Here is a 26983-nt window from a genome sequence, read left to right as displayed (position 1 = left end):
TGCAAAATTTGTTTCCTAAACCTCTACAGGTCTCTAGAATCCCAAGTCTTGAATCAATTCTTTTTTCAGTCAACTATGACCAGGGTCATCTCCAATAATCTTTGTATTACACCAGCCCCAGGGTGAAATTCCTGTGACAAATTATTCACAGGGACCACCAGCATCACACAGGCCACCCAATCTATGAAGACAACTGGGTATGAGTCAGCACCATACTCCCTGATTAAAAACCTCTCAGGCATTTCATAGGGAAGGTGGGGAGGAGGGTATCTAACAAATCATGTCAAAAATGTTGATTTCCACAAGTCAGATATCGACACTGAAATGATCGCTCAGTAACAGCTGGGAAAGAAAAACCGAAAAAACAGTTGTTAATAATAAGCAGTCGATTTTGAATCAACGGGGAGGGTCAAGTCACCCCTAAAACAATTTTTTAGAAAGACAATTTTCCACCAGGCAGATTTTTCAGTTCTCAATTTTATTGTGCCACTTGGCATATGTAGCTTCAGAGTCACTAACAGTAAATATAGTGTCTAGTGTTCAAGAAAATAGTCTCTTGAATTTGCATTTAGAGTAAACAATGTAATATTACCCAATTTCTATAAAAATTTAAGGATATAAATAAATGTATTGTATAAATAAAAATTGATGGTGCACTCCATAGAGATAACTTGCATTTTAAAACAATTTTCATTATCTTAAATGAGTTCTTTCCTGTTTTCCAAACTTATAAACTTGCACAAGTATGGCAATGTCTATACATATCTGAAGCAAACCACAAATCCAAAACTGAACTGGTGCAACCTTTACAAGGAAATAACAAGTTTTGAATATATCTCCTGATAGCCACATTACAACCATCTTTACACTGCAAACAGAAAAAAATAAATGTCATGCTTCAGTTTTTCAATTTGCTGCTGGTTGAAAGAAGCTTTGTTTAACCCTTTATAGCATAACATTAGCATGTATCTTCTCCATATGGCTAACTATACATATCCCAAGGTACTGTCAAGGAGAATTTGTTTAACAATCAAAAGTGTCTTTAGTTAAAGATCATTTCCTCTATTCTCTGACCTCAATGTGTGATTCAGGAGTGCTATTGTGAGGAGAAATTACATGTAGTCACTCCAAGGGGTCAAAGGGTTAGAGCAGAGGATTCACCAAGCAACCCCTGTGGTATTTCAGATGCAATAATTTAAGATCTCCAAATAAAAGGGTTCCAATTCTTTACTGAAACACTTGGTACAACCAGCAAAGGGAAGGGAAGGGTAGAGTATGTTCAGATGACTGGATTAAAATTATGCATCATGTGACTTGTGTGACAGAAAAAAGTGAAGAACAAAGTTCCTGTACTGAAGAGTAAAACACATAGCACGAGCTGGGATGGAAAAAGCTGCTCCTATGCGATGCAAAATGCATGAACTGAGGGATACAGAAAGCAAGAGCAGCAGTCTCATCATAAAATACCTTTTGACTAAGTATGGTTGGGGCAAATGAGAAAACATTTGGCTTTCAGTCATCATGCACAAGTAAAGTGCACTTGACCCAAATACTTTCCTTTCTAACCCTTCCACTCAGTCTATAAGCAGAAATATCATGCATGCAGATTCAAGAAATGGAAACATCCAAGTGCACATACCTCATCCCTACAGTGGACTGATTAACATGATTTCTGTAAAACTGAGGAACTCCAAGCATAGCTTCTGTGAACACTGCCAAGAATCCTATAAGCTCCACAAATGTTGGAAAGTTAAGGAATAAGTAGGTGACATAACCACCCACAGCCACAAATATCAGGACACATAACACATAGTCAGAAAAATGTGTCCAGTCCCAGAAATGTCTTCTGTGAAAATCTGTGTAAAGAAAAATGCAGAAACATGATGGTAAGACTCTAAAATGTTGAATGGATAAATAACATCAATAACTTTATTACACATATGATGCAAAATATATGTAATTATTATCTTAAAATCTAATAGGTAGTAAAGTTGTCTGGTCTGACTGTCCCAAATTACAGGGTAGCTTGTTTCAGAGGGTTGCACCACAATAACCAGGAGCTGTTCAAGTAGTTTGCACACAAGGACCAACTATTTTCATTGCCTATTCCTGGAAAAATAGGATATTATATTTCTTTAATAATTTTGGATTGCAAATATTGGCAAAAATAGACCAATCAAGTCTTAAATCCTGACAGATACAAATAATTCAAGGCTTTCTGTGTTGTCCTATGCAAGAAAATAGCAAACTCTAAACCAATGATACCTCATAAATGTAATTATCCAGGTAAGAATGGCTTAGAAAAGAACTCTTGTAGGTCAGACTGTCATTTAAATAACTTACCATTCAGTTCTATAAATTTGTTAGATTATCGTTTTCTACAAACTGATATTTTAACGCATCCTTTGTAAATACACTTTTATTAGTTCTCAAGATGATTCTGGGAGACTGATTTATATTTACCAAGAAATGACCTCTTCCTTGCACTCATGTCACTTTCTCTTCTTATTTTGGTGCAAAGCTGTAACATCATCATCATTGCAACAATCATGACAAAGCTTTGAGCTAATAACGGAAGTTCAAATCGACGACCAAACCTGATTAAATCAAGCAAACAGATCGTTTAAAGATCAGAGCAAACATGTTAAGTATTAATCTGTACCAAAGAAAACAATGTTGGAATAAATTTGCTCTTTCTTGTAGTAAAAATATCTCCGTGGTAAAAAGTAAATTCACTATAAGGTTTCATGGACCCTTCGACAAAGTGAGAATTACAAGTAGCAGAAACACGGTAAGAAAAAAAAAAGCATCTCAAAACTGGTAACGTTCCCAATTTTAAGGCTGATTGGATAAAAATTAACGAGAATCTAGTTCTGAAAATTGGTGAAACTAAAGAAGACGGCGGGGGAGTACACACTTGCCACCAAGTAAAATTTCAAATTTCGCAATCTTGTGCGGCCATGTCGTCTTTCGTTTTCACCACACTTCTAACAAACTCAGCCAAACTGTTGATGACGAAGCGATCTATAACGCAGTTCCGATAAACTTGAGTATTCTGGTTTCTGAATGCAATTAACAAATCGGTTAAACGAATTCTCGGCAACAATTCGTAACCGGATCGTACAACGACTTACCAAAAGAATATCCTGAGTACGTTTGCAACTAGGAGAGCTAAGCACACATGCATAGAAAAGCCTTCTGCATCACGAGATTGCAAAATGTCCCAGTACTGAGGTACATACGGTACTACGCCACCAAAGACCATAGTAACCGACGAGATCCATGAGATGATTTGAACTATCATTGCTATTATTCCCATGTTCTCCAATTGTGCACTTGTATCCACAGGATTGCGAAAAGCGTCGACGTCGGAATCCATACGAGCCAATATAAAGGGTTAATGTCTAAATTATTAAAAGAAGCTTTTGAAGGTTTCGAATCAGTCAGGTTAATTCAGCTGTTAGTTCACTGGCGGTTGCCACAAAGATTTCTTTTCTCTTAGGCGCTGACGTGTCTCTCCTTAATGTAAATCGCGTACAAATGCGAACTGCCTACCTCGTTATCAGAGTTAAATTTGGCTACAAAAACTTCAAAGAGATATCAACACGGATAAATTTTCTGTTGTTCTCATTTTGTTACAAAGAAAAAAAATTGAAGTAAAAACTGGAGTAGAAATACTACAGATCAAAAGTGAAACTTCCGCTAAAGGGGTTTATCAAGTTATTTTGGGAATTTGGAAGATTCACATGTACTTACAAGAATAATTTAACTTCCACTGTCCAAAAGAACTACGTGTGCAAGTAGTTCCCAGGACTAACGCGGTTTGGAACAATATGGCGGCCAGACGATTGGTTGGAGCATAGACGAACATAACATTTTTAAATTACAAGCGAAGACATGGTAATCCTTAAGTTAATGACTACGATGTGTTAAATTCAGATTCTTTTAATACAGCAGACTAACTGTCTATTTTTGATTAATGCCATTAGAATTAAAGGAAAGTTTAGCAGTTAAGCAGAAATCTTTGTTGTAAAATCTCTTATCTAAGGTGGTGTATATGATTGTTTTGTTTACTCAGCATGGAAGAATCAAAGTACGTACAACAGCTGAACAAGCTGAAGCGAAGAGAAAAGAAAGGGAAAAGAAACTGAAAATTTACACAGAAACAACAAGCCGCATCTATGAAAAGGTAATATGTTTTTTCATTGCTTGACCCATTTTTTTCACTCCCATTCCGATGAAAATTCTTCCTACTGTCCGTCATACATTTTTTATAAAGTCTGTATTTTCTGAGAGTTTGATGTTTAAGTGAGGTCAACTAACAATTCCCCTAATTGATATTTTTCTTTATTCTCATCACTTTTCTGCTTGATATTGTATTGATATTATATGGAGAAATTCTCCCTTAGTCACTCATGGGGGTTTAAGGGTTGAACCCTTCTTGAAATGAAAATTCACACTCATCATTAAAGTGCTAATTGAAGTATCTTAAAACATGCTGAACTTTCAATGTTATGTGGAAGGACTTGTGGTTGGCAGTTTCAATACCTTCTTGATTCTGGAGTGCTGGAGTAAGAGTTAACAGAATAGGACCATTAATTTGTTTGTTGTACATACATATATCTTCACTTAACAACTATTTCATGAGCACAGATTGGATGTGAATTGGCTGTAACCAATCTTGAATCCAACAAGAGAATATGGAATAATTATTTTATTGAATTTCATTAAATCCTATTCATTTGTGTAATTAGAGAACAAATGTAAAGCCAAATTTCCCCCTCCAAAAGTGTTGGTGCAATGCAGTGTTAGTGAAGTGAACCAATCAGAACACTCAAAACACAATATTCAAAATGTAATATTTGGATCACTGTGTTAAAAGCACCTTTATTGCACATGGAGTTTGTTGATGCAATAGCAACAAATGTGTTAAAGGTGCCACAAAGAAAAATAAGCAATCATATACCAAACAAACAACCAAACAAACAAATAAATAATGATTTACTGATTGGGTTTTCCATTTTTTATCAGAGAAAGAATGGAGAAATGGACAAGGAATCTCTCTCTTTGTCTGAACAGGTCCTTGCAGCTAATCCAGACTTTTCAACTCTGTGGAACTTCAGGAGAGAGATTTTCCTCCATAAGAGAGATGAGAAGTAAGCACTGCTAATTGATATACTGAGTGAATTGACAGGAAAGCCACTGACTACTGGCTGTTGGTAGATAAATCATTATTGTTTCACCATTTGATAAATGTAATGTTGATTAATTTTTAAGTCCACCAGATGTAATACAAGACCTTTGCAAGAAGGAGTTGTATTTCCTCAAGAACTGCCTCCAGGTGAACCCAAAATCATATGGTGTTTGGCACCACAGACAATGGATCATGGAATTCATGCCTCAGCCTAACTGGAAGGAAGAATTGCAACTTTGTAATAAGTTTCTATCATATGATGAGAGAAATTGTAAGTGCATCACCACAATTTTATCAAAGTTACTTAGAAAGAGACAATCACACATAAATTCTCACCTTCTAATCTGATGTCTTTTGAAAACGGTCTTTTTTTCCAGAGCATGGACTTCATTGTTTGTGTTCTTCTGGTTGTTTAACCCTTTAACTCCCAAGATCTCATCAGTAATTCTCCTTATTGTCTACCAAATGATTCTCATTATGTTAGTTTGGAGAATTTGGTATCAGATCAATTAGTAATCCCATAATTGATATTTTTCTTTATTCTCATCACTTGTCTGCATTATGTTGTATAGATATAGTAAGGAGAAATTCTGTCTTGGTCACTCACGGGATTTGAGGGATTAATTCATCACTCATTATTACAGTTATGATTGTTGTACCACATACATTTAGAAATATAAAAATTCTGCAGAAAAGTCTGTCCTGTGCTAATGACTCTTCAGATAGTGGTGATAGCACCTACTTCCAAGTTGCTATGTAATTTTAACATCATAAAAAGCTAGCCCTTAAATCCTTACATCTGAAAGTAGATTCTTCCAATTGATGTTATTATTATTATTTGCTGGCCAGTGTTAGAAATTTGGTGTTAAATCCAAATAATTTTTTCAACATACTCCTTTTAAAATTCCAGTGCTCCTCTGTCTGATCACTTATGGAGTGATAGAAGTAAAGAACCTCTTCTTTGATAGTTTGACATAAATTCTGCTACCTTTTAACATCTTCTGATCAATTTTATTGAGAGATTTTGTTCATTTTACCCAGTTCACTGTTGGGATTACAGAAGACACACAGTACAGAAAGCAAATGTATCACCACATGATGAATTCAACTTTAGCACAGAGAAGATCAAAGAGAATTTCTCCAATTATTCCTCATGGCATTACCGTAGCAAACTTCTTCCATTGATTCATCCTGATCAGAGTGGAGACAGAGAGAGAGTGGAAGAGGGAGCACTCATGAAAGGTATAACTAATGTACTGTTAAACTCAGAAAGAAGTAACTTACAATACATTGACTGGAATCCAGACCACCTAGGCAAATGAATTAAATCCCATCAGAGGACAAAACTGAAACAGTAGATTCCAACCTTTTCAAATCCAATAAATATATATATGAAATGTAGGGTTAAAGACATTTAAATCTCAACTCACTTATAAACAGTGTCAGGTAAATGGCAAGTTTACTTTCTTGGTGTTTTAGACAAGCACTTCAATCAACTGCTGGAGTAACTTCACTGATAGGACTTACTTGCTATAGCATACTATTACCACACTTAATCATAACCATTACAAATTCCTCAAATTTTTTGGGTGCATTTGCAGCTTCATTTTTTACTGATCATTCTGTACAATTTTAATCAGACAGTGTAATCGGACAGTTTGCTGTAATAAGACACCAGTAATCAGACAGTTGAAGCAGCCAATCGTCTTAAGCTAATCAACCAATCACAGAAATGATCAAAATAACCATAGAAACAACCACTTTTTTGGAAATTGAAATGGTTATGACCAATTGGTAACAAGTGATTGACATAATCAGAAGACCGCAAAGTGGTTATCCAATTTGTTAATCATGAGTATAGTTACAGACAGAATTGAATGACAAGAAGCGCTGTTACCATTATGAACAAAGTGATATACAAAGCGCTATTTACCCTCTAAATTATTAGCCAGGGTGTTCTTTGTGAAAATATGATAAAAATTTTAATTTACCTTTTAAAAACCTGCAGATAAGCCACACCATTTTTCCAAAAACCATTGCTAGAAATCGGGGGTGCAGCTTATCTGCAGGAACATTTGAAAAAGGTGTTCCATTTTTGCGTACAATTTAATGCCTGGTTACTAAGCTTGGAATGTTCCACTCATGCTCTTGTTGTAATACAAAAATCTATGTGGAGTTTATATGAAATAATTCATATTTGTACTGCGGTTGTAGATGAAAGTGGAAATGTGATCATCGCAGTAAATTTTCCAATTTAAGCAATTGGAAAGAAGAAGCCTGAAAAAAATCAGGGCCGTTGAAGTCCTGATTTTTTTCAGGCTTCTTCTTTCCAATTGCTTAAATTGGAAAATTTACAGTCAAAAATCAGTCCCGTTGAAGCCCTGATTTTTTTCAGGCTTCTTCTTTCCAATTGCTTAAATTGGAAAATTTACTGCAATGATCACATTTCCACTTTCACAAAAATCTATGGAAAAACTGTGTTGAATGAAGAAATTCCTGTCCACAAATACCAGTAAAAGATCAATCATATGTCAAAGTTGATAGAAACAATGTTCATTATATTAAAGTGCTAAAATTGTGGGCAAGACTTTGAAGTATTTTCCATTGCAATGTTAATAGTGAGTTTACATTCAATGAACAGTGGATGAAGAAGACTTCCTAAGACTCAACTTTGGACTTCTTTTAATTTTTTTCAAAAAACTTTTTTTCCAAAAATTTGAGCCACTATATTAAGGGTGCAGCTTTAATCTGCAGGTTTTTACAGTAGTTGTTAATTACACCCTAACATCAGTATCCATATTCTCCTTACTCTCCTCTATATGCTTCTTTTGGTACTGACAAGGAGAACACATTCAAGATCTCAGCCTCTTAGTTTGGCAATCATTTCCTTTATTCTCATGATCTTAGTGAATGATTCAGCAGTATTACTGTAAGGAGAAATGAGATGCTGGTCGCTCTTAGGGTTTAAAGGGTTTAAGAGTACTGTTAATTTTGTCATGTTCTATTTCAGAATTTGATCTAGCTCAAAATGCTTATTTCACCGACCCCTATGATCAGAGTGCTTGGTTCTATCACAGATGGCTTTTGGGGAGAGGTATAATACACTCTATCTTTAGTTGGTGTTTAGTATTGCATATAACTGTACTTTGTTTGAATTGGAAATCAGGTTCCCTGGGCCTGTTTATAAAAAGGGTGGATATTGCTAGCAAATAGATAAATTGCTATCCAGAGGATTAAGTATTAAGAAAACCAACTGTTCTTTCCATCACGGAGACAGGGTTCTCAGTAGAATTTTGTACAGCCGTTGCTTTGGTAGTTACAGGCATAACCCTATTATACACGCCCTTTGGGCGTGTAACTTGGGCCCATAGGGCCCAAGCTGCTAGGGGGGTCCGGGGGCATGCTCCCCCGGGAAATTTTTTATTTAAGATGCTCAGAAATGCTTTTTCCTTCATTTTGGGGGCATATTTTCTCACTTTCTCCAAACAAGTTTAAGTACATTTTGTAATCTGTTCAGTGGCTTTGAACTACGGAAAGTTGAAATTATCTCTTATCAAACTGAAAACTACACTGCAATATTCAATGAAATATTAACCTGCAATAACAATGCTTTGCTTTCTGAGTTAATGGCATTCATTTTATACAAAAATAATTATTAGGTAACCAGTCCTCTCCAAATGGGGGCACCCACTTACAAAAACTAATTCTCGAGGCCACACTGACCCAGTAACTGCTATATATCTAAATGAGAAAGAGTATAAGATAGCGCAAATATTTGTCAATGAATGAATCGGCCATGTTTTTGCACGTGGAAAGACGACATCTGCGAGAGGCCTGGGTTCAAATTTACAAATTCAATATGGCGGCCATATTCAACGTTGCAGAGACGTGAAGCGATTGTTCGGTTATTCTATGGTCTGCAAAAAGGCTCTTCACTTTGACAACTAAAACCGAAGAAAGGTACATTGCGAAAGCAACTAACAGTCAATAGTTTACCCAGCAATTTACTCAAAAAGCCGTTCTTTTATTTGCATTTGATAGACGAATTGATCTGCTGGTTGAAGCACTTTGACAGCCGTAACACTTACCTGTGACACCCGTGACAGGTGTTACGGGTTACGGGTTCAACTGAGAACCCTGCGGAGAGATCTATCCAATGGCCACTCTTTGAACTACTGGGGCTTGGTGACAAATGTACTGAATTTTGGATCAAGAGGTCTGGGTCCAAGCCCCAACTAGATCACTTTATTGTGTTCTTGGGCAAAACACTTTATTCTCACAATACCCCTCTCCAACCAGGAGTATAAATGGGTACTAGTGAACTCATTCACAGAAACCTGACCCTGGTTGTTCTAAGGGTGGATTAATATGCTATTGGCTGGATGAATCTCTATGCGGTCAAAACGCAATACATTTTGTTAACACTTAGGGCCAGTTATTTACATGACATCCAACCTTAACCATGGTTGTTTACAGTTTTATTAAATAATTGTCCTTCCACTGTTAGCTTTTGGCTCTCTTGATGCTGTTCACAAAAAGAAATTGTTCAGATAAAAGGTTCAGCTAAATTGAGCATTGTTTAGAATGCAGTTTTGTGAAACAACAACCAATCTTTGTTTCATAATCCTCTCATTTTGTGGGTTGGGTTTTATCCATTTGTTGGTATTATCTCCTCTTACCTATCAGGGATAACAATATCTCAGGGGAGGAACAGCAATACTCAAAAATTTCTCCATACCACAGATGTTTCAATGAGCTCCAGTAGTGAGGAGAAACCAAGACTTCTCCTTTCTGCCTTCTAATCTTTTGATTTTCTTGGTTTAAAAATTGTCCTGATTGCCCTTGATGATCTTTAACCATCAAATTCCTAATAAGCTATGAGTGATTTATTTAAATTATTGTTTTATATTATCCACAGCCAGACCACAGATGGATATTTTGTGTTTGTATGTGAGGTGTGATGATACACATGCAACAGTCATTGTGAAGTTTACACAGCCAATCCAGGTCAGAAAGAAAACTAATTTACTCTTAAATTTATTACTGGAACTGAACTCTCCAGAAAAGTTTTCAAAACCTTCTAACTTAAGTGTTTGAATCTATACTTCCTGACCAAAATTTAGAGCTTTTTAGACCTGTGCTTTCAATGTTCTCCTTTTCATGTGGTAAGCAGTAAAGTTAGCCGCCTGCAGTCCACCTTACAGTTCTTGTAAATTCAACAGCTGAAAGGATTGCTCTAAGGGTTTGAACATTTACTTTACCTGTTGTGCTTGAAACATCACTGTGCTTTATGAGATGAACTAATAATGCTTTGATTCTGTCTCTGCAGGTTCCTAAAGAAGATCCACATGTTTCTATTTGCGGAGATGAGGTCCAAGGTCAATGGAACAACTGTTACTACAACAATCACCCTTCTACAGTCTGGATATCCTACTTTATGAGACACATTATTTGATTTGGTTCTTTGTTTTGGTTTTTTTTTTTAACTACATAAGTTAATTTCATTTGATAATACAAATTTCTCTTCCTCGGAAAAAAGTCCTACCTTTCATCTCACCTTTGAATTCATTTCAAAACTCTGTTGCTTTTGAAACTCCCCACTTCTGAATTTCTGGGAAGTAATTTTACATAAGTATTTTTTTTGTGATGCAAAAATTATTGTTTTCCCTGGAATTTCAAGGGCTATCAAAAGTGCACCTGACAACATTATCCAACAGTTGGACTTTTTGATAAGCGAACTTTAAATGGAAATGGTAATTAAGCTTTAAAATATTGAAAAACTTTTATGCTTCATACGAATTAAGCTTGGCTCACACATTGCGAATTATACCTTGTTAATAATTGAAATCACTCTCTCTCTCTTTCTTTTTCACTCTCTATTTTTGCATTAAAGTTGCACATAATTTAACAGTTTTTGTAAAATTTTACCCTTTCCTGCATAGAGAAAAGAATTGTTTTTCTCTAATTGTTATTCAGACCACTTTTCCTTGACAGTATTCAAATTTATAGCTGTGTGGATGGTCAATCAAATTTTCCAAATGGAACAACAATTGAGGTGAAATTCATGGGAGGTAAACTACAGAGGTCTGTGGCAGTACCAGAAGGTTTGTGATGAGTTAAAACTTCAAGCTTGTTGCTATGGGAAAAGTGTTAAGTTAACTGTCTCTTCTTCTACCAGAGAAGTGGTTTTAGAATGAGAAGGATCCACTTTCAAGGAGAGTTAATTTAAAAGTATCTTGAACTCAAGCCAAGGTGCTCACAATGTTAGAGGAGGGAAAATCTTGGTTTCCTCAGGTTTAAAGCAACTGAGAAGATTATTACACTATTTACATGGATGTGATGCTAACCTCAAGTTATACACACCATTTCATCAGGTTTCTCTCTATGTCTTTGGGTGGAGAGATACACTGGGTGAGGAAAGCGTGACTTGCATTTATTTTCCCACAAAGGTATCACTTCTAAATCAAATATTAGGCTTGTGAGAATTAGGGAAATGATCGCAAACTCGGTAAGCTCTTGACTTTTAACGAAATTCTCGTTGTCAGTAACATAGGAAACGTAAAAGAACAGTATGGAAATTATTGATGCTGATGTTAGGGTGACAAGGGCTAAATGCCTTTTGTGTATTTATTGTAGGTGATTCTGAGGTTTGGTCATCTGCAACTGAGTCGCATCTCTTTAGGTACTGAAAATACTCTGGTCTCTATTTGCTCATCAACTTTTATAGCTTGAAATATACATATCTCGTGGATCAAAACGATTAGGGGTTGGACTCTTGGGCTTGAGGCTTGGCCGGAATTTACATATTTGACGTCGTTTAATGAGGTTTAAACCAATTTTATTGACACCATTTTTAATTTCCTTGCACTTAACGCTGTAGCGTAAGTCAGTGATTTACTTTCAATTTGTGTGCTGTGTTTTACTCGTCACAGAGCGGAGCTCACAGCTGTCCACAGTTCAGTCCTTCAACAGGAGCTAGAGTCCTGTCGACTCTTGTTGGAAGAGGAACCGAATAACAAGTGTAAGTACTCCACAAGTTCAAGGTGGAATTCAGGCCACAGTTGTGGGAGGCAAGCAGTCTCGATGATGCGCCTTTACGGTTCAGCCCGTTCTCTTACGGATCCGCCATTTCGTCATTCCTTTGAAAAAATATGACAAAGTTGCGGAATATAGGGCCCCCCCCCCCCACCCTAGCTCACAATTACTGTGGATTTTCTTTTTCTGTGCTATGCTTGCGAGAATTTTATGCGCTTGGCGCCGGTTTCGTGGCTTTCTCGGAGCTTGCGTGAGGTGACAGTAAAAGGCTTTCTTTGCACTGATCAGCAGTTGTGTTTACTCGGGTTTGGATATATCACACTTTGTCGCAATGTGCACTCAAAGGGTTTAATCCATAACCAATGCTCACTGAAAAACAAAGCGGCTAAACTTGATATGTTTGTAGGGACGATGTTAACAATGGTTTTGTTAATGCGTGCATTGGACCCGCTTTCACACGAAAAGGAAACAGAGTTGTATTTAGAAAAACTTTCTCAGGTGGATTGCTACAGGCGGGGGTACTACAAAGATCTTAGTAAGTATCATCCCACGCTACAAATTACTTGAGGCACTGGTCAGTGACTTCTTGTCCTTCTGACTCCCTGGCTGTTTGACTGACTGGCTGACTTAATGATCGGGTTCACCTACTGACTGACTGACTGACTGACAAAGAGAGCGACAGACTGACTGACTGACTGACTGACTGACTGACTGACTGAAAGAGCGACTGACTGAGAGAGTGAATGACTGACTGACTGACTGACTGACTGGCCGACTGACTGACTGACTAAAAGAGCGACAGACTGACTGACTGACTGACTGACTGAAAGAGCGACTGACTGACCGACCGACCGACCGACCGACCGACCGACCGACCGACCGACCGACCGACCGACCGACCGACCGACCGACCGACCGACCGACCGACCGACCGACCGACCGACCGACCGACCGACCGACCGACCGACCGACCGACCGACCGACCGACCGACCGACCGACCGACCGACCGACCGACCGACCGACCGACCGACCGACCGACCGACCGACCGACCGACCGACCGACCGACCGACCGACCGACCGACCGATCGATCGATCGATGTACTAAATTATGGATGATTAGCTGAATGATCAATTCACTGACTAGATTGTAAGGCTGACCAAATTACTGAGCGGAAAGAATGGCGGAGTGACTAACTGACAGATCCACTGACTGACTGATTGACTGAGTGACTGACTAAGTGACTGATTGACTGAGTGACTGACTACCCTCTGACTAATAGATCGACGGACAGATTGACAACCGGAAGGAAGAACGGAAAGATGGACTGACTGACTGAATAATCCGCTGTCTGACTGATGAACGGACTGACTCACTGACCGATTGAAAACTCGATTAGACTGAACATAATAACTGACTGAATTATTGAATTTACTGGATCACTAACAGTCTGACTCTACTGCAGACTAATTGAATCAGTCGGCGACCGACGGACTATCTGGGTCGATTAATCGACTGACTGTATGGCTGAATGAAAAGCTTACTGAGCTCTGTCTGACTGACTGTTTTACCCTACCTGATTGATTGTTGATCGGTCGATTGACTGACTAACTGACTGAACGATTAACGGTCCGTCCGTAGACTTAAACTCACCTATAGATTTTATTTCTCCCAACCTTTAGAAAGGAAATTCAAATTAGAAAACGCCATTGAGAGACACCGCTCAAATAAGGTTCGTGAAATTTTATAAATAGCTTTAGCTTTTGCAACGACGTTATTGCGAGAGAAACTTACTGAAATATTTTTAATTGACACATTTGCTTACAAATTCATTCTAAATCTATCTCAATTGACGTTTTTTTTTTTGTTCTTCTTAGGAAGAGACAAGGAGGGAAATTGACCTTTCCAACATGGTAAGTACTCGACACTTTTTTTTCACTTTTCCAACTATCTTTACAACTCGGCTTACTTTTGATATCGGGTGTGAAATAAATATCTGTCGCAACTCAGACATATACGGTACAAAGGGTGCCTATACTATCTATTATACAACTTGTAAAACTTCTAAGGTGATACTAAAATCTCAGACTTCAGAATAATTCATATTTGAATGGCGACCTAATCTGAAATAACTTTTGCTGTACTTCATTGTGTGATGGGTCCAAAAAACTTGCACCACCGTCCCGACCAAACAGTGGAACACTACATTTATTCGGGATTTGATCATTCACGTTTTTCCGTGCTTCAGAAGTTCCCTTGTTTTTACTTTGAGGCTGTTGTAATTATTGTACTTTTTTGGGTTACGATACTCACTCGAATACGCTCTGACACTGTTCTTTGATAGACGTAAGATGTAAGTAAAAGAGAGAATTTGCAGGTGACCAATAAGGAGTGCGAATGGTTTAAGTTACCAAGGAGTTAACATAATTGAAATTTTCCTATAGCTGCATCCTCTGCGCATTTTAGATTTTAAGCTTTAATCACTGACATATATTTACTTGCAGGACTTGACGTCTTTGTCCCATATGGATCAGCTAGTGCTTATGAAAAACGTCAACTTAGGTCACAACCAGCTTACCTCCCTCGACGAGTGTAACATGTTACAATGCGTGCGCACCATGGACGTCAGTAATAATAACCTGCGGTTCATCACTAGACGGCATGCGTTGAAACTTTGTCTTCTAGAGGAGCTGTCTCTTTCAAATAACAGTATCCTTTTTTTGTTTAAAAATGTACCATCAAGTGCCATGAGGTACGCACATGGCTCCCTGTTTCTGAAGCCTTGTTTGTTTTATGTAGACCTGACACAGAAGGTCTGGGTCTAGAGTAACTTGTTAGAGTAGCAGCCTGATGCTGCTGTAACAGAATCTCGCGGGCTTCTCGCGAAGTTTGATCTGAACACTCAAGTGACTCTAGAGTAGTCGCTTATTTCTTTTAGTTGGCAAGTGCTTCGAGGAAAATTATCTTGTTGGAGGCTAAACGGCAATTTTTTGATAAGATTTCCTTGATAAGAATTCCAGATATTACAAATTTAGATTGTCTAAGAAGTCTCGAGCACTGCACGTCGCTACGGAAGCTCGATTTACGAGGAAATCCATGTTGTCTGTTGCCAGGTTATAGAGATACGGTTAAATCACTTCTAACGAATCTTCAAGAACTGGATGGTGAACAGATAAAACGAACGCCTTTCATAGCATTATAGTAATTTTTATAGAATTTCTGTTTTCTTTTTGTTTTTTGTGGCTTTGTTAAATCTGTCGATTACCCGTAATTCTCGCAGATGGGCTCCTGGCGCTTCGAATCAGAAGATTTTATAATGATAATATTGCGCATGTAATGAAAGATTTACATCAACTACCGAGCAAATAAATCAAAGCGTATAATGCGTGAGTCAAAGATTTTGAAAAGCAATTTAATTGAAATACGAAGAAGAAAGCGTTTCGACTTTTCGATTATGTTTTTAGCATCATCATCGAGAAAATTGGAGTTTGAGTCAGGTGAAAATTATGAAATAGTTCAATGTAATGTTAGCTAATGCAAATGTGGTCTATAAAAAACTTGCGGCCATTGTCATCGTGTTGAGTGATTTCAATCAGCTCTACACACTGATATTCTAGTTAGGTCTATATTTCTCACTTTTCGCTTCTTAGAGGAACTTTTCTGAATAATGACATTTGTGAAAACAACAAAGCTATTTTTATTTAGATTGTGAGTTTAGTTTAAAACAATGATTGCGATTTCCAAGTAATGACAAGAGAGATTAATGGCTCATTATTTTCTCTTGGTAATGATTCAAAGTTGCGAAACTGAAAAAGTGGCTCAAAGATCGGAAGCCGAACTTAATTGTTATAATTCTTTTAATTTTACATGCGATCAGACTTGGCTGGTCAATTTCCATAAGAAGAGAAATAGAACCGCGTTTGTACTAAGTGCAAATACATTTTACGGTAAAACAGCTTACTAAGAAAGTGTGGCGGCCATAATTATTTGAAGATTGGGACTTCATGATCACTTTCGTTTAATTAAAAGGCAGTTTTATATATTGCTAGTTATTTCACGCTCGAAAATGTCCACAAATGTGTCCTTGCGCGCGAAGTCGAAGCATTTTTCGATTGTATCTTCTCTTTCGTTTGAGTTTGTTTTATCGTGAAATTTTCATGCCAATATCTTTCAACCTGGAGATTTTTCCGTGTCGGCGAGCGACTTAGCTAGCTGTAGTTATAACTAATTTTTAATTTTTAAATGCATGCAGAGAAAATGAAAAGACTTGAACGGATTAGTTTCGTGAGATTTAAGAGGAAATAATTGGTGAATTTTTAAAACCACTTTTAAGCATAGACCGCTTAATCCATCTTACGCGTTAAATGCATCTTAAGGTGCAAGAAAAAAATTAAAACTCAGATATACCCCACGAAAAGCCTCACCACTTTGATAAATACCTTTTGCAAAGCATAATTATTCGGATAGTCTGATATTTGGCGAAGTTTTTATCAATGTTAAGGGACTTGAAAGCCTTCCGGCTCTCTTACCGACCATAGTATTGCAAAATTCTGGCACCTTCTCAATATAGGAAAATAAATTTGAGAAACGATGGTCTCACTTAAGTACGCTGAAATTCGGATCGAGAGATTTTGTGGCTGGGGTCAAACTCCTGTTCTGTTTTTGGGCAGGGCAATATCTTCCTTCTGCGTGCAAATGGACTCTAGACGCAGCAGTTGAGCAGGAGGGGGGAGGGGGAGGGGAAGGCAGAAACTTGTGATGGACAAACCAATATCTTAGAAGAGTAGCAAGAGACTAGCTTTAGCTTACGCGAGGCTCTAAAACTTACTATTCCTGCCAGTTCATCCCTAAAAAAATTTTGTTTGATTGTTGCAGTCAACATATCCGTTTCTTTCTATTTTTAAGTACGTTAGTTTAAAATGCGTTATTAGCACCGAGCGAACATCAAAAAAACGTCTGCCAAAGTATATTTTGCCATCCACCAAGGTTTTATTATTATTATTATTATTATTATTATTATTATTATTATTATTATTATTATTATTATTATTGTTTGGCTCTCCAAAATTAGTACGTATGATTAAAAGGATCTCCATACTCCAAATTACCAACTGCTGTTTTTTGTTACTTGATTAAGAAGCGTGGGGCGATTTTAAAGAGCCTCCAGCTGCTGAGATTGTGATGATAAAACTTTTGGAGAAAACTGTTTTCCGATTAATCGAGTGCATTGTTGCTTTTGACAATTTAACATTTCTTGCCGCCACGAAATGTAATAAATTTTTAGGTATAAATAAATGGGCCAGTTGACTGGGCGTAGTTAAATGATATGGGACTTGTTTAGTAAAAAGCGACGCCAAACATATAAAGATGGTACAGGTCACCTCTTTTCAGGTAACAAGAATTCTTCTCCTATGATTCAAGCTGCATAGTTGCGGATACATTATTCACGAAAAAAAATGTAATCTCGTCGCGTTTTCACAGTCGTTATTGAACAAGCATTGTGGTTGAATTTTCGCTAGAGAAGAGTTTTGATAAAGATACCACAACTAAGGAAAGAAGGTGTTTACAGGTCATGCAGTTAAAGTGCCCGGAATTTCCAACCACCTTCATAACACATTCTATGTACCATATTCGTCGGCTATATTCGCGTTTTCCCTTCCAACGGACTTTTCAAGAATCAGTCCTAATCATTAATTTGCCTAGTGCCATGAAGCGATCATCGCATGTTTGGGTCGCGATAAAATCGTCAAATTAGTGAAATCGGAAGGCAATTTATGAGAAATTTAACCTTCAGTTAACCATAGTAATCGATTTGCATGTGCAGATGCTTAAAACTGGTGTGGCATGTACAAAAATTGAATCGCTCCATTTAGCAGCAAATTCAGCTGCCTGGAATATAGTCGATAACAGAGAGGTAAGGTTCACATAAAAGCGCATTAGTCAAATCGAGCACCGCAAACAGTTTCTAATCACCGCTGCGTGCTAAAGCTTTTAAATGCTCTTATCATGGGTGCCTCTTTTGGATACTCTCGCTTATTATACGCACTTTCCTGCCGAGTTAAGGAGATATGTCCAGAAGTGCATGCAGTAACGAAAATGGCGAAAATTCGTCAAAATTGTCAAATCTGCCAAGCTGACTTCACTTAGACGGATTTGACTAAAATTCGTCAACATCGTCAACTCCGCTAAGCTGATTTCGCTGAGGCTGAAAATTTTTTCTCATCTGCGTTCTTAAAATCATATCTAATTCATCTAAATGAGACATATTTCACTGGAAATTGAACAAAAAATAGGTAGGGACTTCAAGACTTCATGGCTAAGAAAAGGCAAGACTTTACCAGACTTCTCAAGGGTAATATAAAGTCGAGGTTAAACATCATTATGCAATTTAGTATTCTATTTTCCTTCCACATAAAAACAATCTTTGTGAACTAAGCCTTGGGTGTTTTGTCAACATTTCCATATAACATATTATATGGCAAGGAAGTCCCGAGGTAGATCCGAGCCTTCTGATTGTTTCTTAATTAGTCGGTATTTTGCCATTCGGAACTTTCCACGGAAATGGTCATTAGCCTTATATTTTTGTCTACGAAAGCAAGCAAATTAAAACGGTGAAAACCATTTGCGTTTACCTTTTTTGTTTACCTTCACAGGTCAAATGTGAAGCATAGTAAAACATTTTCAACGATGAGATAATTTTTCGAAATACCGTATTTTCCCGATTACCTATCAATCCCTGACGTTAAACAAGTAGTCCGTGGTTCGTTCAGTTCAAACTTGTGTCCACTAAAATTGGTTTTTATAGCCAATCTCAGATAGCCATAAATTATCTTAACACATGTAAGAGGCTCAAGACTATGCATACCTTAGATAAAATGCTTAGGGAGCTTCAACGCTTCAACGGTACATCTAAAACGTCAAACTTACTTCATTTTAGGATGGACATGTAAGAACCATTTCTTTCCTATTTTTTTTAGGATTAAGCGAGCTAACATGGAGCCAAACTTGACTACAAATGACACACAGTACGAAGCGTTGCAAGAGGGGCGACCGTGCTTCATCTCTGAATTTCCACGTTCTGTCCAATCCCAATTTAGTTATTATTCTAGCTTGGTGCTTACCCCTGCCACAACCATATTAGGTCTGTGGTGTTTCCTGTCAAACGGGTTGGTCCTGGTCACAATTCTGAGGGGTGGACTTCGATTCCGCCCGGGGTTTCTGTATCTTTGCAGCTTGACGTTGACTGACGTTCTGTGGGGTGGGGTAGTAACACCGTTGTACATTAGATTCAGAATCGAGGAGCTGATCGCCGGTGAAGCGTGTTTCAATCGCAGTGATTGGGACTCGCCTGTTATGGTGGTTTCTTTCTTTTTATGCCTGTTTGCTATGGTGGGAACCCTTGGAGTCATGAGTGTGGATAGATACTTAGCCGTCATTAAACCATGGTGGTACAAAGCTGCCATGAAGATGCAGTACGCCATTACTGCTTCTTTTGCGGTGTGGGTGACGTCCATTTTTTTAGTTGTTCTGAGGCAGGTAAAGTTGTTTCCTAGGAGGGCTGTTGAGACATTTGAAGGCGGATACGTCATTTGCTTCTCTACGATTGTAATTGCCATCCAGTTGTGTACTCTGGCTGCTCTCCGCAAGCACAACAATGCCGTTGCACAGAAAATGGAAGAAAGCTCTCGGGTGAATCCAAATTTAGCTTCTCAAGAAATCGAACGGCAGTTGGCGGCGACTACTCGTCACGTGGTTAGTCTTCTGGGGTTATGCATCATACCTATTGCCATTTTAGTGGGTTTATCAAACGTACTTCAAAGGGAATTCATTCTATTTGTAGAGCCCTTTTACTTTCCAGTAGCAAGTCTTTGTTCGGGTATGAATCCTGTGCTGTACTACAAAGGAAATTCAGTCATAAGAGAGGGAATCAAAAAACTCGTTAATTGTCACAGTCTTAAGTGTTTTGATTCGCAGAACGAGTAATAAGTAAACCTTGACATTCTTCTCTCAAATAATTGGTTTCGAATGTCTGAAACATTCGTTTGTTAATTATTCGAACGTTTTCTAACGCAACTCGCTAAATATATTATAGGTTGAACTGTCGGATATGGAGTTCATATTCACTGAGCCTGATGTGAATGATTGTCTTTGTATAACTGCACAAAAACTTTCGCGGGATTCTTTGGCAAACTCGTTTATGTTACAACTATGTGTAAATAAAGAAGGCAGTGTGCATATATCTTACAAAATTTTTGATCACTCGTATCGAGATAAACAACCAGTTTCCATAATCAATCTAATCAGCAAAAACTTCTTATCTTACTTTTGAAAAGTGTTCCACAAAACCTGTTGGATTCTGTGCTCTTCGAAATTGAATTTCTTCTATCGTGTTTATCACTTCCTCGGTAATTTTGACAAAATGCAAAGCAGCCATTTTATCACCCCCACTATAATCAACTCACGAGATATAATGCAAACCGCGACTAATCACAGCGCGAGAATCTATTTAATCCACCGCATGGAACCTGGAAGCGATTGATTGAAATTAGAACATGCACGACTCCTTAGTGCCGCGTTCGTCGGCGCATGTACTTAAGTTTGCTGACATATATCTGCCTTAGCATCTCATTGGCTCTTTGGTTTCTAGATTTATTCTAAATTGCCGTTTAAATTATTTTGGTTTAATTTTAACGACACTTCAACATACTGTACAGCTAAACAGGGCAATAACTCTACCAAAAGTTACCGTCAAATTAGAGCTTTATTAGATGTTAGAAAATGTAAAAACAATGTAATAAATAACCGTAAATAATGCTATCTACATAAAGAAAAACTTTCACTTCGATTTCAATATTTAACTTGACTTTCTTTCATATAACATAACAAATACTAGCGACTAATCATGTGACGTTCTTGGTTAATCCATTTCTTGAAAGTGTTGATCACCTGTCAAAAAACTGTTACATTTCAACGATAACATGTTTTTTCTCAGTGTTTTGGTTAATAGAATTTTAAGCAATCCACATCAGATGGCAAGGTTTCATCAGTATCGGACTCCGAACCACTGACAATTATTTCAGGCAATAATAATAGTTTCCTTCCTTCTCTACTATCCTCTGAGGTGTGATGGGAATGGTCCGGGTTCGTTGGCGCTGCTCGGAAGTTTGCATCATCTTCGGCTTCGTCCTCCTCCGATGACGACCATACTTCCCAACGATCAAAGTCAGTGGAGACGTATGGCAACTGAAAGAAATCAAACAAACAAAAAATAAGTCAATAAACGAACAAAAAGAAATAAGAGAAACTATGAGGGTCAATCCATGTTGACTAAGAACAAACTACATGTTCTACTGTATATGTTACCTTTTTTTTGCTCTTCAACAACCGCGTCCACACGGCATGGTTTCTTTTCTTGAGTAAAATTTGTACCTCCGAGCCCTTGACAATTACAGTACTTTGCTGCAATCATCCAGCGAGAGAACAGAATTAACAACACCGTAAATTAAAAACAGAGAGACTGTCGATGAAAAGACCTCAGACCTACCTCAGGATCAATCTCCTCTAATAGCTCCATGTCCAGTTCATAAACTACGTGTCTTAGCTGTGTACTAGTGAAAGAAAACATTAATCATATTACAACAAAAACATACAAAGACACAAACAAAATGCATTATCACAGGGTTACGAAGTGGGAAAACTTTGAGTTTGTTTATTAAAAAAAAAGTTTCCCATTTGTCACCAGCTCGTGTGGGGGTCGAACCTCATACGGGTTTCAAGAACCTTTTCCATAAACGGCGGCCGATGGTGTAACAGGTGGCTGCCCCCTAAGGAGAAACCCACACACGAGAACCTTCTCGTAAGCTACTGAAACACACGGCGATGAGAGGTCGTTTGACCTGTGAAAATGTAGTTTTGACCCAATTATAAAATTCTCTCTTCAAAGACGTTCCTTGTCTTTCGTGACTATTTGCTTAAGGTGGACTAATCGAAGAGTCATCTTCGAGGAAGATGATTTTGAATGAAGAAACTCAAATGCTGCCAAACTTACCTAAACTTGAGGCTGCTCGTAGTTATCTCGGTCTGCTGTCTTTCCACTCCACGCAGCTTCACACAAACTGGCACCAGTTCTCTCGTTTGTGACCACACTGTTTTCGGATGCACGCTGGAAAATATATAAATCATCATGGTTTTAAATAGGGGCAAGAAAATACTAATTTCAAATTGTTAAAAGGATTCTTACTTATGTATATTTAAGCGAGTTAAGAGCAGTTTTCCTACCCACGTGTGAGATGTTAGAACAATCAGAAGTTTTTCCCCTTCCCATACTCCAACATCGGTCAGGTTACCTTGTTTATCTACCATTACCAAGTTATTTTCATGGGGTGGATGTGAACATTGCGATGGTCTAGACCTACAATTGGCGACAAAATTGCTGACACATTGACCTTTTCAAGACCCTCTTGCTTCAATTTTATCTCTTTGGCCCTTGTTAAGTTTACCTATTCGCCGCCCCCTCCCCTCCCCTTCATAAAAATGTTGAGTCGTGATTCCATGAACCGTTAGCTTCATACAGGCAACATTGAATAGAGGAGGGGAGGTCTTATCAGTAATTTCTCGCGTGGTAGAAACAGGAGTGTTATTCTACACGTAAATAGGACTCTTCAAACATGATGCGACAGCTGATTGTAGGAAACAGAAGTGTTACTCTACTCATAAATTGGACTCTTCAAACATGATGCGACAACTGATTGTAGGATTAGGGCCACCTTTTACAGACTGTGTGTCCTCCGCGACCGAAAACGAAACAGTTGGCGCTGAACATAATATTAAAACAAAATACAGTATGTCCTAAAACAAAATACAGTATGTCCTAAAAAAAAACACACAATACATTTAATAAGCCTCCGGGATATATTACTCCTCCAGGTTTCCACTCACGACTAAATGCAAGTGCATGCAATTTGTATTTATTTGTTCCTTAAACCTACCAATGTCTCAAACGGAAACTGGTACATGCTTGAAATTGTAAAAAATATTTGGAACTGACACGCTACCCAACCCAAGTGAAGAACATTACTGCGGTATAACCATGGCTACAGCATTGATATTTTGATTGATTGCCAGTGGTGTTTTAATGTTACAGTTTTTTCCCAGGGGATGGGAAGGGGGGAGCGGTGCTCACTGAAGAGGGGGGGAGGTTCAGAAAGTCGGTAACTGGAGACCCCAGCCCAAACATGGATTCTTCAATCCCGACGTCCAAAGCTTTGTTCTCATTCAAAAACAGTCTTCTTACAATTGCAATTTTTAAAACCAGCTCACCTAGATGGGTCTAAATCATTCTCTTCTGCAAGAGGCCCAACGCTTACAGTAGACCTAGCTGCAGCATTTCCTGTCGTCTCCGGTCTCGGGGAAAGGTTCTCAGAAAAATTTGGAGCTGGTGTGATCATCGCAGACGGAATCCTCTCATTTTTCTCGTTACTGTCTTCCCCACCCAGAGGGGATAAGTCATCGTCATCTTCACTGTCAATATCACCATTCTGCACCAGACCATTGACTGATCTCGTCTCAGGTTCTTGCTTTACGATTATGCCAGAAGCGATCGCACATTCCTGGGTTTTATCGTCAGGTGCTGTAGTGGTTGAGCTTGTTGTATGGATGTTTCCAGCTGCTGAGCCAAGAAGACGCTGCAGTAGATCGCCACACACACCGCGAGGAATGATACCTAAACTTTGCTGCTCACTTGTCATTAAACTAAAAAGAAAAGACAGAAAATTGTGTAAAAGTACATTGTCAAGAACGTGGAGCAAGGAAGAAGCTGAGTCCCCCCCATGAGAACACTGCGTTACAAACCTTCGAAGTGTACCAATCATTCCTAGTCTGACCATAACATCCTTATTGTGTTGATTACTACTCGCCAGAGTTTTAAGCGTCAGGGCACCTTGCTTTATGATCTGGTAAGAAAAAAGTGTACAATGGGCTTTTGTTCAGAAGGAGAGCTGTTAACTTTGCGTGATTGGCTTAAAACTGCCGAGAGTAGTCTAACACTGCCGAGGCGAAGTTTACATGAAAACTATGAGCTCCGAGAATACAGAAGGGACATATACGCAGACAAATTTATCTGAGAAAATTTTCAATTTTGACCAAAGCCAACATGTCCGCATAGCAGTACTCATTTCAATGTTTGGTCCCTCTGCTCATATTTATGATCTCACCTGCTGTGAGGTTGATTCTTGCAACTTTTTGCAAATGTTCTCAAGGCCTCCATATTGTCGAATGAAATTGCGATTCCTAAATAAGACAAAAAAAACAAATGGATAAAAAAATAAACAATGACGATGGCATTGAGAAAAATAAGAAATAAATAGAGCATTTGGCATCATTGAACCTTAGCATTGCGTTCCATATTCATGATTGAAAATTAAGCGCATTTCGATGGACATAAATGACCAGAGAGAACAATGGTAAACACCTACCACGAAAAGCAAATGAGGAATCAATGTAAAAGCAACCTAACTAACTGAAAAGCAGGAAAACGTGGGTGACGAACACTCGACTCGTTTTACTTTGAATCTGATCAGTTGACGTTGGCGCGAGATTTCAAGACCAATCATAATACAAAAGGGAGTTTGAACCAATCTAACCCAGCATTGCTATCAACAATCAATTAAGACTGAGTTATCAAACACTAAAACAAGAAAAAAAAGGATCGACTTACTTATTGTCGATAGCTAAGTTTCCTAGCGCCCACATCGTGTGCTCTAGAACATTTTCCCTGTAAGTCACTGTGACCAATTCACACATCGTTTTCAGGCCACCACAATCCCGCACGGCTTGACAGTTTCTGTGGAAACGCAAAATATCTGACCATCATTAACAATCACTGTGGAACATATAACAATCATCAAAGTTATCTATAAGATGAGGCACGTATTTCTCATGTCATTTTGCTGTGCTTCTATTTGAAACTTGAAAAATTCGTTGTCAATTTGTATCACGATTACCTTGAATTAATTCAAAAGACTTTGATGTTTGAAATCTCCACAACCTATATGGCGGAAAACATTCTAAGAAAAGTAAGAAGATACATTGCAAGGACCGCATAAAAAGACAATTGATAGTGCAATCTCTGAATTCTTTGGTTTTAAATCAAACAACGTTCCACATATCATATCTTTCTTTTCCTTCGTCACCTATTTGCTAGAAGATATATTGACGCCGGAAAGAGAAACCTCCTTTTGGTCACAAGCTAATAAATTCTCGAGATAGTACCATCTAATTAAGAGAGCTGTGTTTGCTCGCTTACATAGTCTGCCTTGGTCGGATTGTCAACGATATGATGCGGAACGTCTTAAAGTAAAGCGTAATAACAGTTTTCTATCGAACCAGATAGTTTTCTTTCCTTTCTTTTTCCCTTAACAAAGCTTCAAGATGGTGGCGTTTCCACGTTTTTGTCATAAACAAGAAGAAAATTAAGTTCAGTCCGCTGCAACCGAAGTTACCGTTCCCGCAATTGTGCGAGTGTTAACCGGTAACTAACTACAAGAGAGGGTGATATACACTTCGAATAAGATAACTGAATAACTTTAGAATCTTAGCTAACTGGGAAAGTGATTTAACTAGCTTCAAACCCGTGATCGTACCTTTCCTAGCAAATAGCACATTGTTTGAAGTCCACCTTGGCTTGTTACTTCGTCGCAGTTACTAAAAATGAACAGCACCTCGAAAAAGTTGATACAACTAAGATGAAAGATACTTCGTATATTTCATTGGATCGAAATCACGATCGAACCCAACAACGTTCATAAGAAGAACTCACCTTGCGTTATCAAATGAAAGAGATGCAAGACTTGCTAGAGTATGCTGAAGAACCAATGGATCTCTGCTTAGACTCAGCAGGCGACAAAGCGCCTGAATACCGCCACAATCCCTTGTGTCATCCTTTGATCTAAAGATATTATAAAACGAATGTTCAAAGGTTCTCTCCTTCTCTTTCTCTTTCTTCTTCTCCTCCTGGACTCCATCCTCGCCTCCTTCTCTACCCATTTTTCAATACCTTCCTCCCCTTCTCCATACACACTGCGGCATTCTTCCCTGGCAAAACATTCCTGATTACCTTTCCCGTTCCCTTCTTCATCTCTCCCTTACTTTCTTTTTTCTTCCATCGCTCCTTTCCAAACTCCGCTTCCTTCCCCTCCTACCTGACTTCGCATTCTTATCCTCCTTCATATCATCCATCCATCCCTTCATTCCACATTCTCCGTCTTCACTTCCCACTTCCTTCCTCTGGTTCTTAATTCCTCTATCCCTCAATCCATACTTACATTCCCTCATTTTCTCTCCCTTTCTTCTTCACTCCTCCCCTCCCCTTCTTAGTCCATCACCACATCCCCCCCCCCATTACTCCTAAGTCTTTCAATTCCAATCTCCTGACCTCCTCTCACAGTTATTCCCGTCATACTTTCTTTTCTTCCTTGCGACCTTCCAACGTTGCTCATTCTTCCTTGCCTTCCGACTGCCTTCCGACTCTCTTCCGACTGCCTTCCTTAACTTCCCCCTTTCTATGGTTTGTTTTTCCACCTATTCCGCCTATCATATCTAATTCAAAGTTTGAATAAACCCACTTACTTCTCGTTATTCAGGACAATGCTCTGCACTTCCTTCACAATTTCTGCTTTCTTTACTAGATCCTGAAAGAAAATTAAGTTGAAACATTGGTTAAAGAACATAATTGTATACAATTATACAATTCCGAAC

The 26983-nt window shown here is 38.3% G+C and overlaps 6 protein-coding genes across 8 annotated transcripts; 2 read left to right on the top strand and 4 right to left on the bottom strand.

Moving 5' to 3' along the window:
* Positions 1 to 461: 461 nt before the first annotated feature.
* LOC113678034 (solute carrier family 66 member 2) lies at positions 462 to 3744 on the bottom strand. Its single transcript, XM_027194905.2, has 4 exons — positions 3135 to 3744; positions 2464 to 2597; positions 1640 to 1856; positions 462 to 868 (listed from the first exon to the last, which is right to left on the bottom strand). The coding sequence occupies exons 1-4, from the start codon at positions 3377 to 3379 to the stop codon at positions 694 to 696; spliced, it is 771 nt and encodes a 256-aa protein (XP_027050706.2). The 5' UTR covers positions 3380 to 3744; the 3' UTR covers positions 462 to 693.
* Positions 3745 to 3765: 21 nt separating this feature from the next.
* Positions 3766 to 16646, top strand: LOC113678035 (geranylgeranyl transferase type-2 subunit alpha). 2 transcript variants are annotated; one of them, XM_089200534.1, is made up of 16 exons: positions 3766 to 3900; positions 4079 to 4189; positions 5080 to 5156; positions 5278 to 5465; positions 6236 to 6436; positions 8205 to 8288; positions 10113 to 10201; positions 10524 to 10621; positions 11198 to 11298; positions 11831 to 11876; positions 12127 to 12215; positions 12636 to 12764; positions 13912 to 13961; positions 14107 to 14142; positions 14734 to 14938; positions 15250 to 16646. In XM_089200534.1, the coding sequence occupies exons 1-16, from the start codon at positions 3898 to 3900 to the stop codon at positions 15429 to 15431; spliced, it is 1689 nt and encodes a 562-aa protein (XP_089056660.1). In that variant the 5' UTR covers positions 3766 to 3897; the 3' UTR covers positions 15432 to 16646. The 2 variants fall into 2 exon arrangements, with proteins under 2 accessions (XP_089056660.1, XP_089056659.1); XM_089200533.1 differs by having other exon boundaries at positions 5032 to 5156.
* Positions 16647 to 17526: 880 nt separating this feature from the next.
* Positions 17527 to 21360, top strand: LOC113678037 (cannabinoid receptor 1). Of its 2 annotated transcripts, XM_089200535.1 has the most exons (3): positions 17527 to 17620; positions 19207 to 19981; positions 21222 to 21360. In XM_089200535.1, exons 2-3 carry the CDS (start codon positions 19223 to 19225, stop codon positions 21231 to 21233), a joined length of 771 nt encoding a protein of 256 aa, XP_089056661.1. In that variant the 5' UTR covers positions 17527 to 17620; positions 19207 to 19222; the 3' UTR covers positions 21234 to 21360. The 2 variants fall into 2 exon arrangements, with proteins under 2 accessions (XP_089056661.1, XP_027050709.2); XM_027194908.2 differs by lacking the exon at positions 21222 to 21360 and having other exon boundaries at positions 19207 to 20241.
* Positions 20972 to 22005, bottom strand: LOC149048405 (uncharacterized). The gene is made up of 3 exons (XM_089200538.1): positions 21774 to 22005; positions 21593 to 21688; positions 20972 to 21472 (listed from the first exon to the last, which is right to left on the bottom strand). The coding sequence occupies exons 1-3, from the start codon at positions 21852 to 21854 to the stop codon at positions 21230 to 21232; spliced, it is 420 nt and encodes a 139-aa protein (XP_089056664.1). The 5' UTR covers positions 21855 to 22005; the 3' UTR covers positions 20972 to 21229.
* LOC149048404 (uncharacterized) lies at positions 22002 to 25064 on the bottom strand. Its single transcript, XM_089199465.1, has 6 exons — positions 24945 to 25064; positions 24442 to 24517; positions 24080 to 24180; positions 23549 to 23980; positions 22278 to 22391; positions 22002 to 22125 (listed from the first exon to the last, which is right to left on the bottom strand). The coding sequence occupies exons 1-6, from the start codon at positions 25028 to 25030 to the stop codon at positions 22002 to 22004; spliced, it is 933 nt and encodes a 310-aa protein (XP_089055591.1). The 5' UTR covers positions 25031 to 25064.
* Positions 25065 to 25782: 718 nt separating this feature from the next.
* LOC149048403 (uncharacterized) lies at positions 25783 to 26381 on the bottom strand. Its single transcript, XM_089200532.1, has 2 exons — positions 26046 to 26381; positions 25783 to 25930 (listed from the first exon to the last, which is right to left on the bottom strand). The coding sequence occupies exons 1-2, from the start codon at positions 26270 to 26272 to the stop codon at positions 25852 to 25854; spliced, it is 306 nt and encodes a 101-aa protein (XP_089056658.1). The 5' UTR covers positions 26273 to 26381; the 3' UTR covers positions 25783 to 25851.
* Between the last annotated feature and the right edge of the window lie 602 nt (positions 26382 to 26983).

This window comes from Pocillopora damicornis, chromosome 3 (assembly GCF_964200805.1).
Source record: "Pocillopora damicornis chromosome 3, jaPocDami1.2, whole genome shotgun sequence".
NCBI lineage: Eukaryota > Metazoa > Cnidaria > Anthozoa > Scleractinia > Pocilloporidae > Pocillopora > Pocillopora damicornis.
This window is presented reverse-complemented; position numbering and strand designations above follow the sequence as displayed.

Bases quoted from the DNA above. Each gene is read 5' to 3' on its own strand.
- LOC149048404 (XM_089199465.1), bottom strand. From the start codon at position 25,030: ATGTGTGAATTGGTCACAGTGACTTACAGGGAAAATGTTCTAGAGCAC. The intron at 23,981-24,079 runs GTTTGTAACGCA...TTTTCTTTTTAG, and splicing joins ATGATTGGTACACTTCGAAG to TTTAATGACAAGTGAGCAGC. The intron at 22,392-23,548 runs GTGAGCTGGTTT...TATATTTTCCAG, and splicing joins AATGATTTAGACCCATCTAG to CGTGCATCCGAAAACAGTGT.
- LOC113678037 (XM_027194908.2), top strand. From the start codon at position 19,223: ATGGAGCCAAACTTGACTACAAATGACACACAGTACGAAGCGTTGCAA.
- LOC149048405 (XM_089200538.1), bottom strand. From the start codon at position 21,854: ATGTTTTCTTTCACTAGTACACAGCTAAGACACGTAGTTTATGAACTG. The intron at 21,689-21,773 runs GTAGGTCTGAGG...GGATGATTGCAG, and splicing joins TAGAGGAGATTGATCCTGAG to CAAAGTACTGTAATTGTCAA. The intron at 21,473-21,592 runs GTAACATATACA...GATTTCTTTCAG, and splicing joins TGTTGAAGAGCAAAAAAAAG to TTGCCATACGTCTCCACTGA.
- LOC113678035 (XM_089200533.1), top strand. The intron at 11,877-12,126 runs GTACTGAAAATA...TACTCGTCACAG, and splicing joins ACTGAGTCGCATCTCTTTAG to AGCGGAGCTCACAGCTGTCC. The intron at 14,143-14,733 runs GTAAGTACTCGA...ATTTACTTGCAG, and splicing joins AAATTGACCTTTCCAACATG to GACTTGACGTCTTTGTCCCA.
- LOC149048403 (XM_089200532.1), bottom strand. From the start codon at position 26,272: ATGGGTAGAGAAGGAGGCGAGGATGGAGTCCAGGAGGAGAAGAAGAAA. The intron at 25,931-26,045 runs GTGAGTTCTTCT...GTTCATTTTTAG, and splicing joins CTTTCATTTGATAACGCAAG to TAACTGCGACGAAGTAACAA.
- LOC113678034 (XM_027194905.2), bottom strand. From the start codon at position 3,379: ATGGATTCCGACGTCGACGCTTTTCGCAATCCTGTGGATACAAGTGCA. The intron at 2,598-3,134 runs GTAAGTCGTTGT...TGATTTAATCAG, and splicing joins GTACTCAGGATATTCTTTTG to GTTTGGTCGTCGATTTGAAC. The intron at 869-1,639 runs GTATGTGCACTT...TTCTGTTTGCAG, and splicing joins CAGTCCACTGTAGGGATGAG to TGTAAAGATGGTTGTAATGT.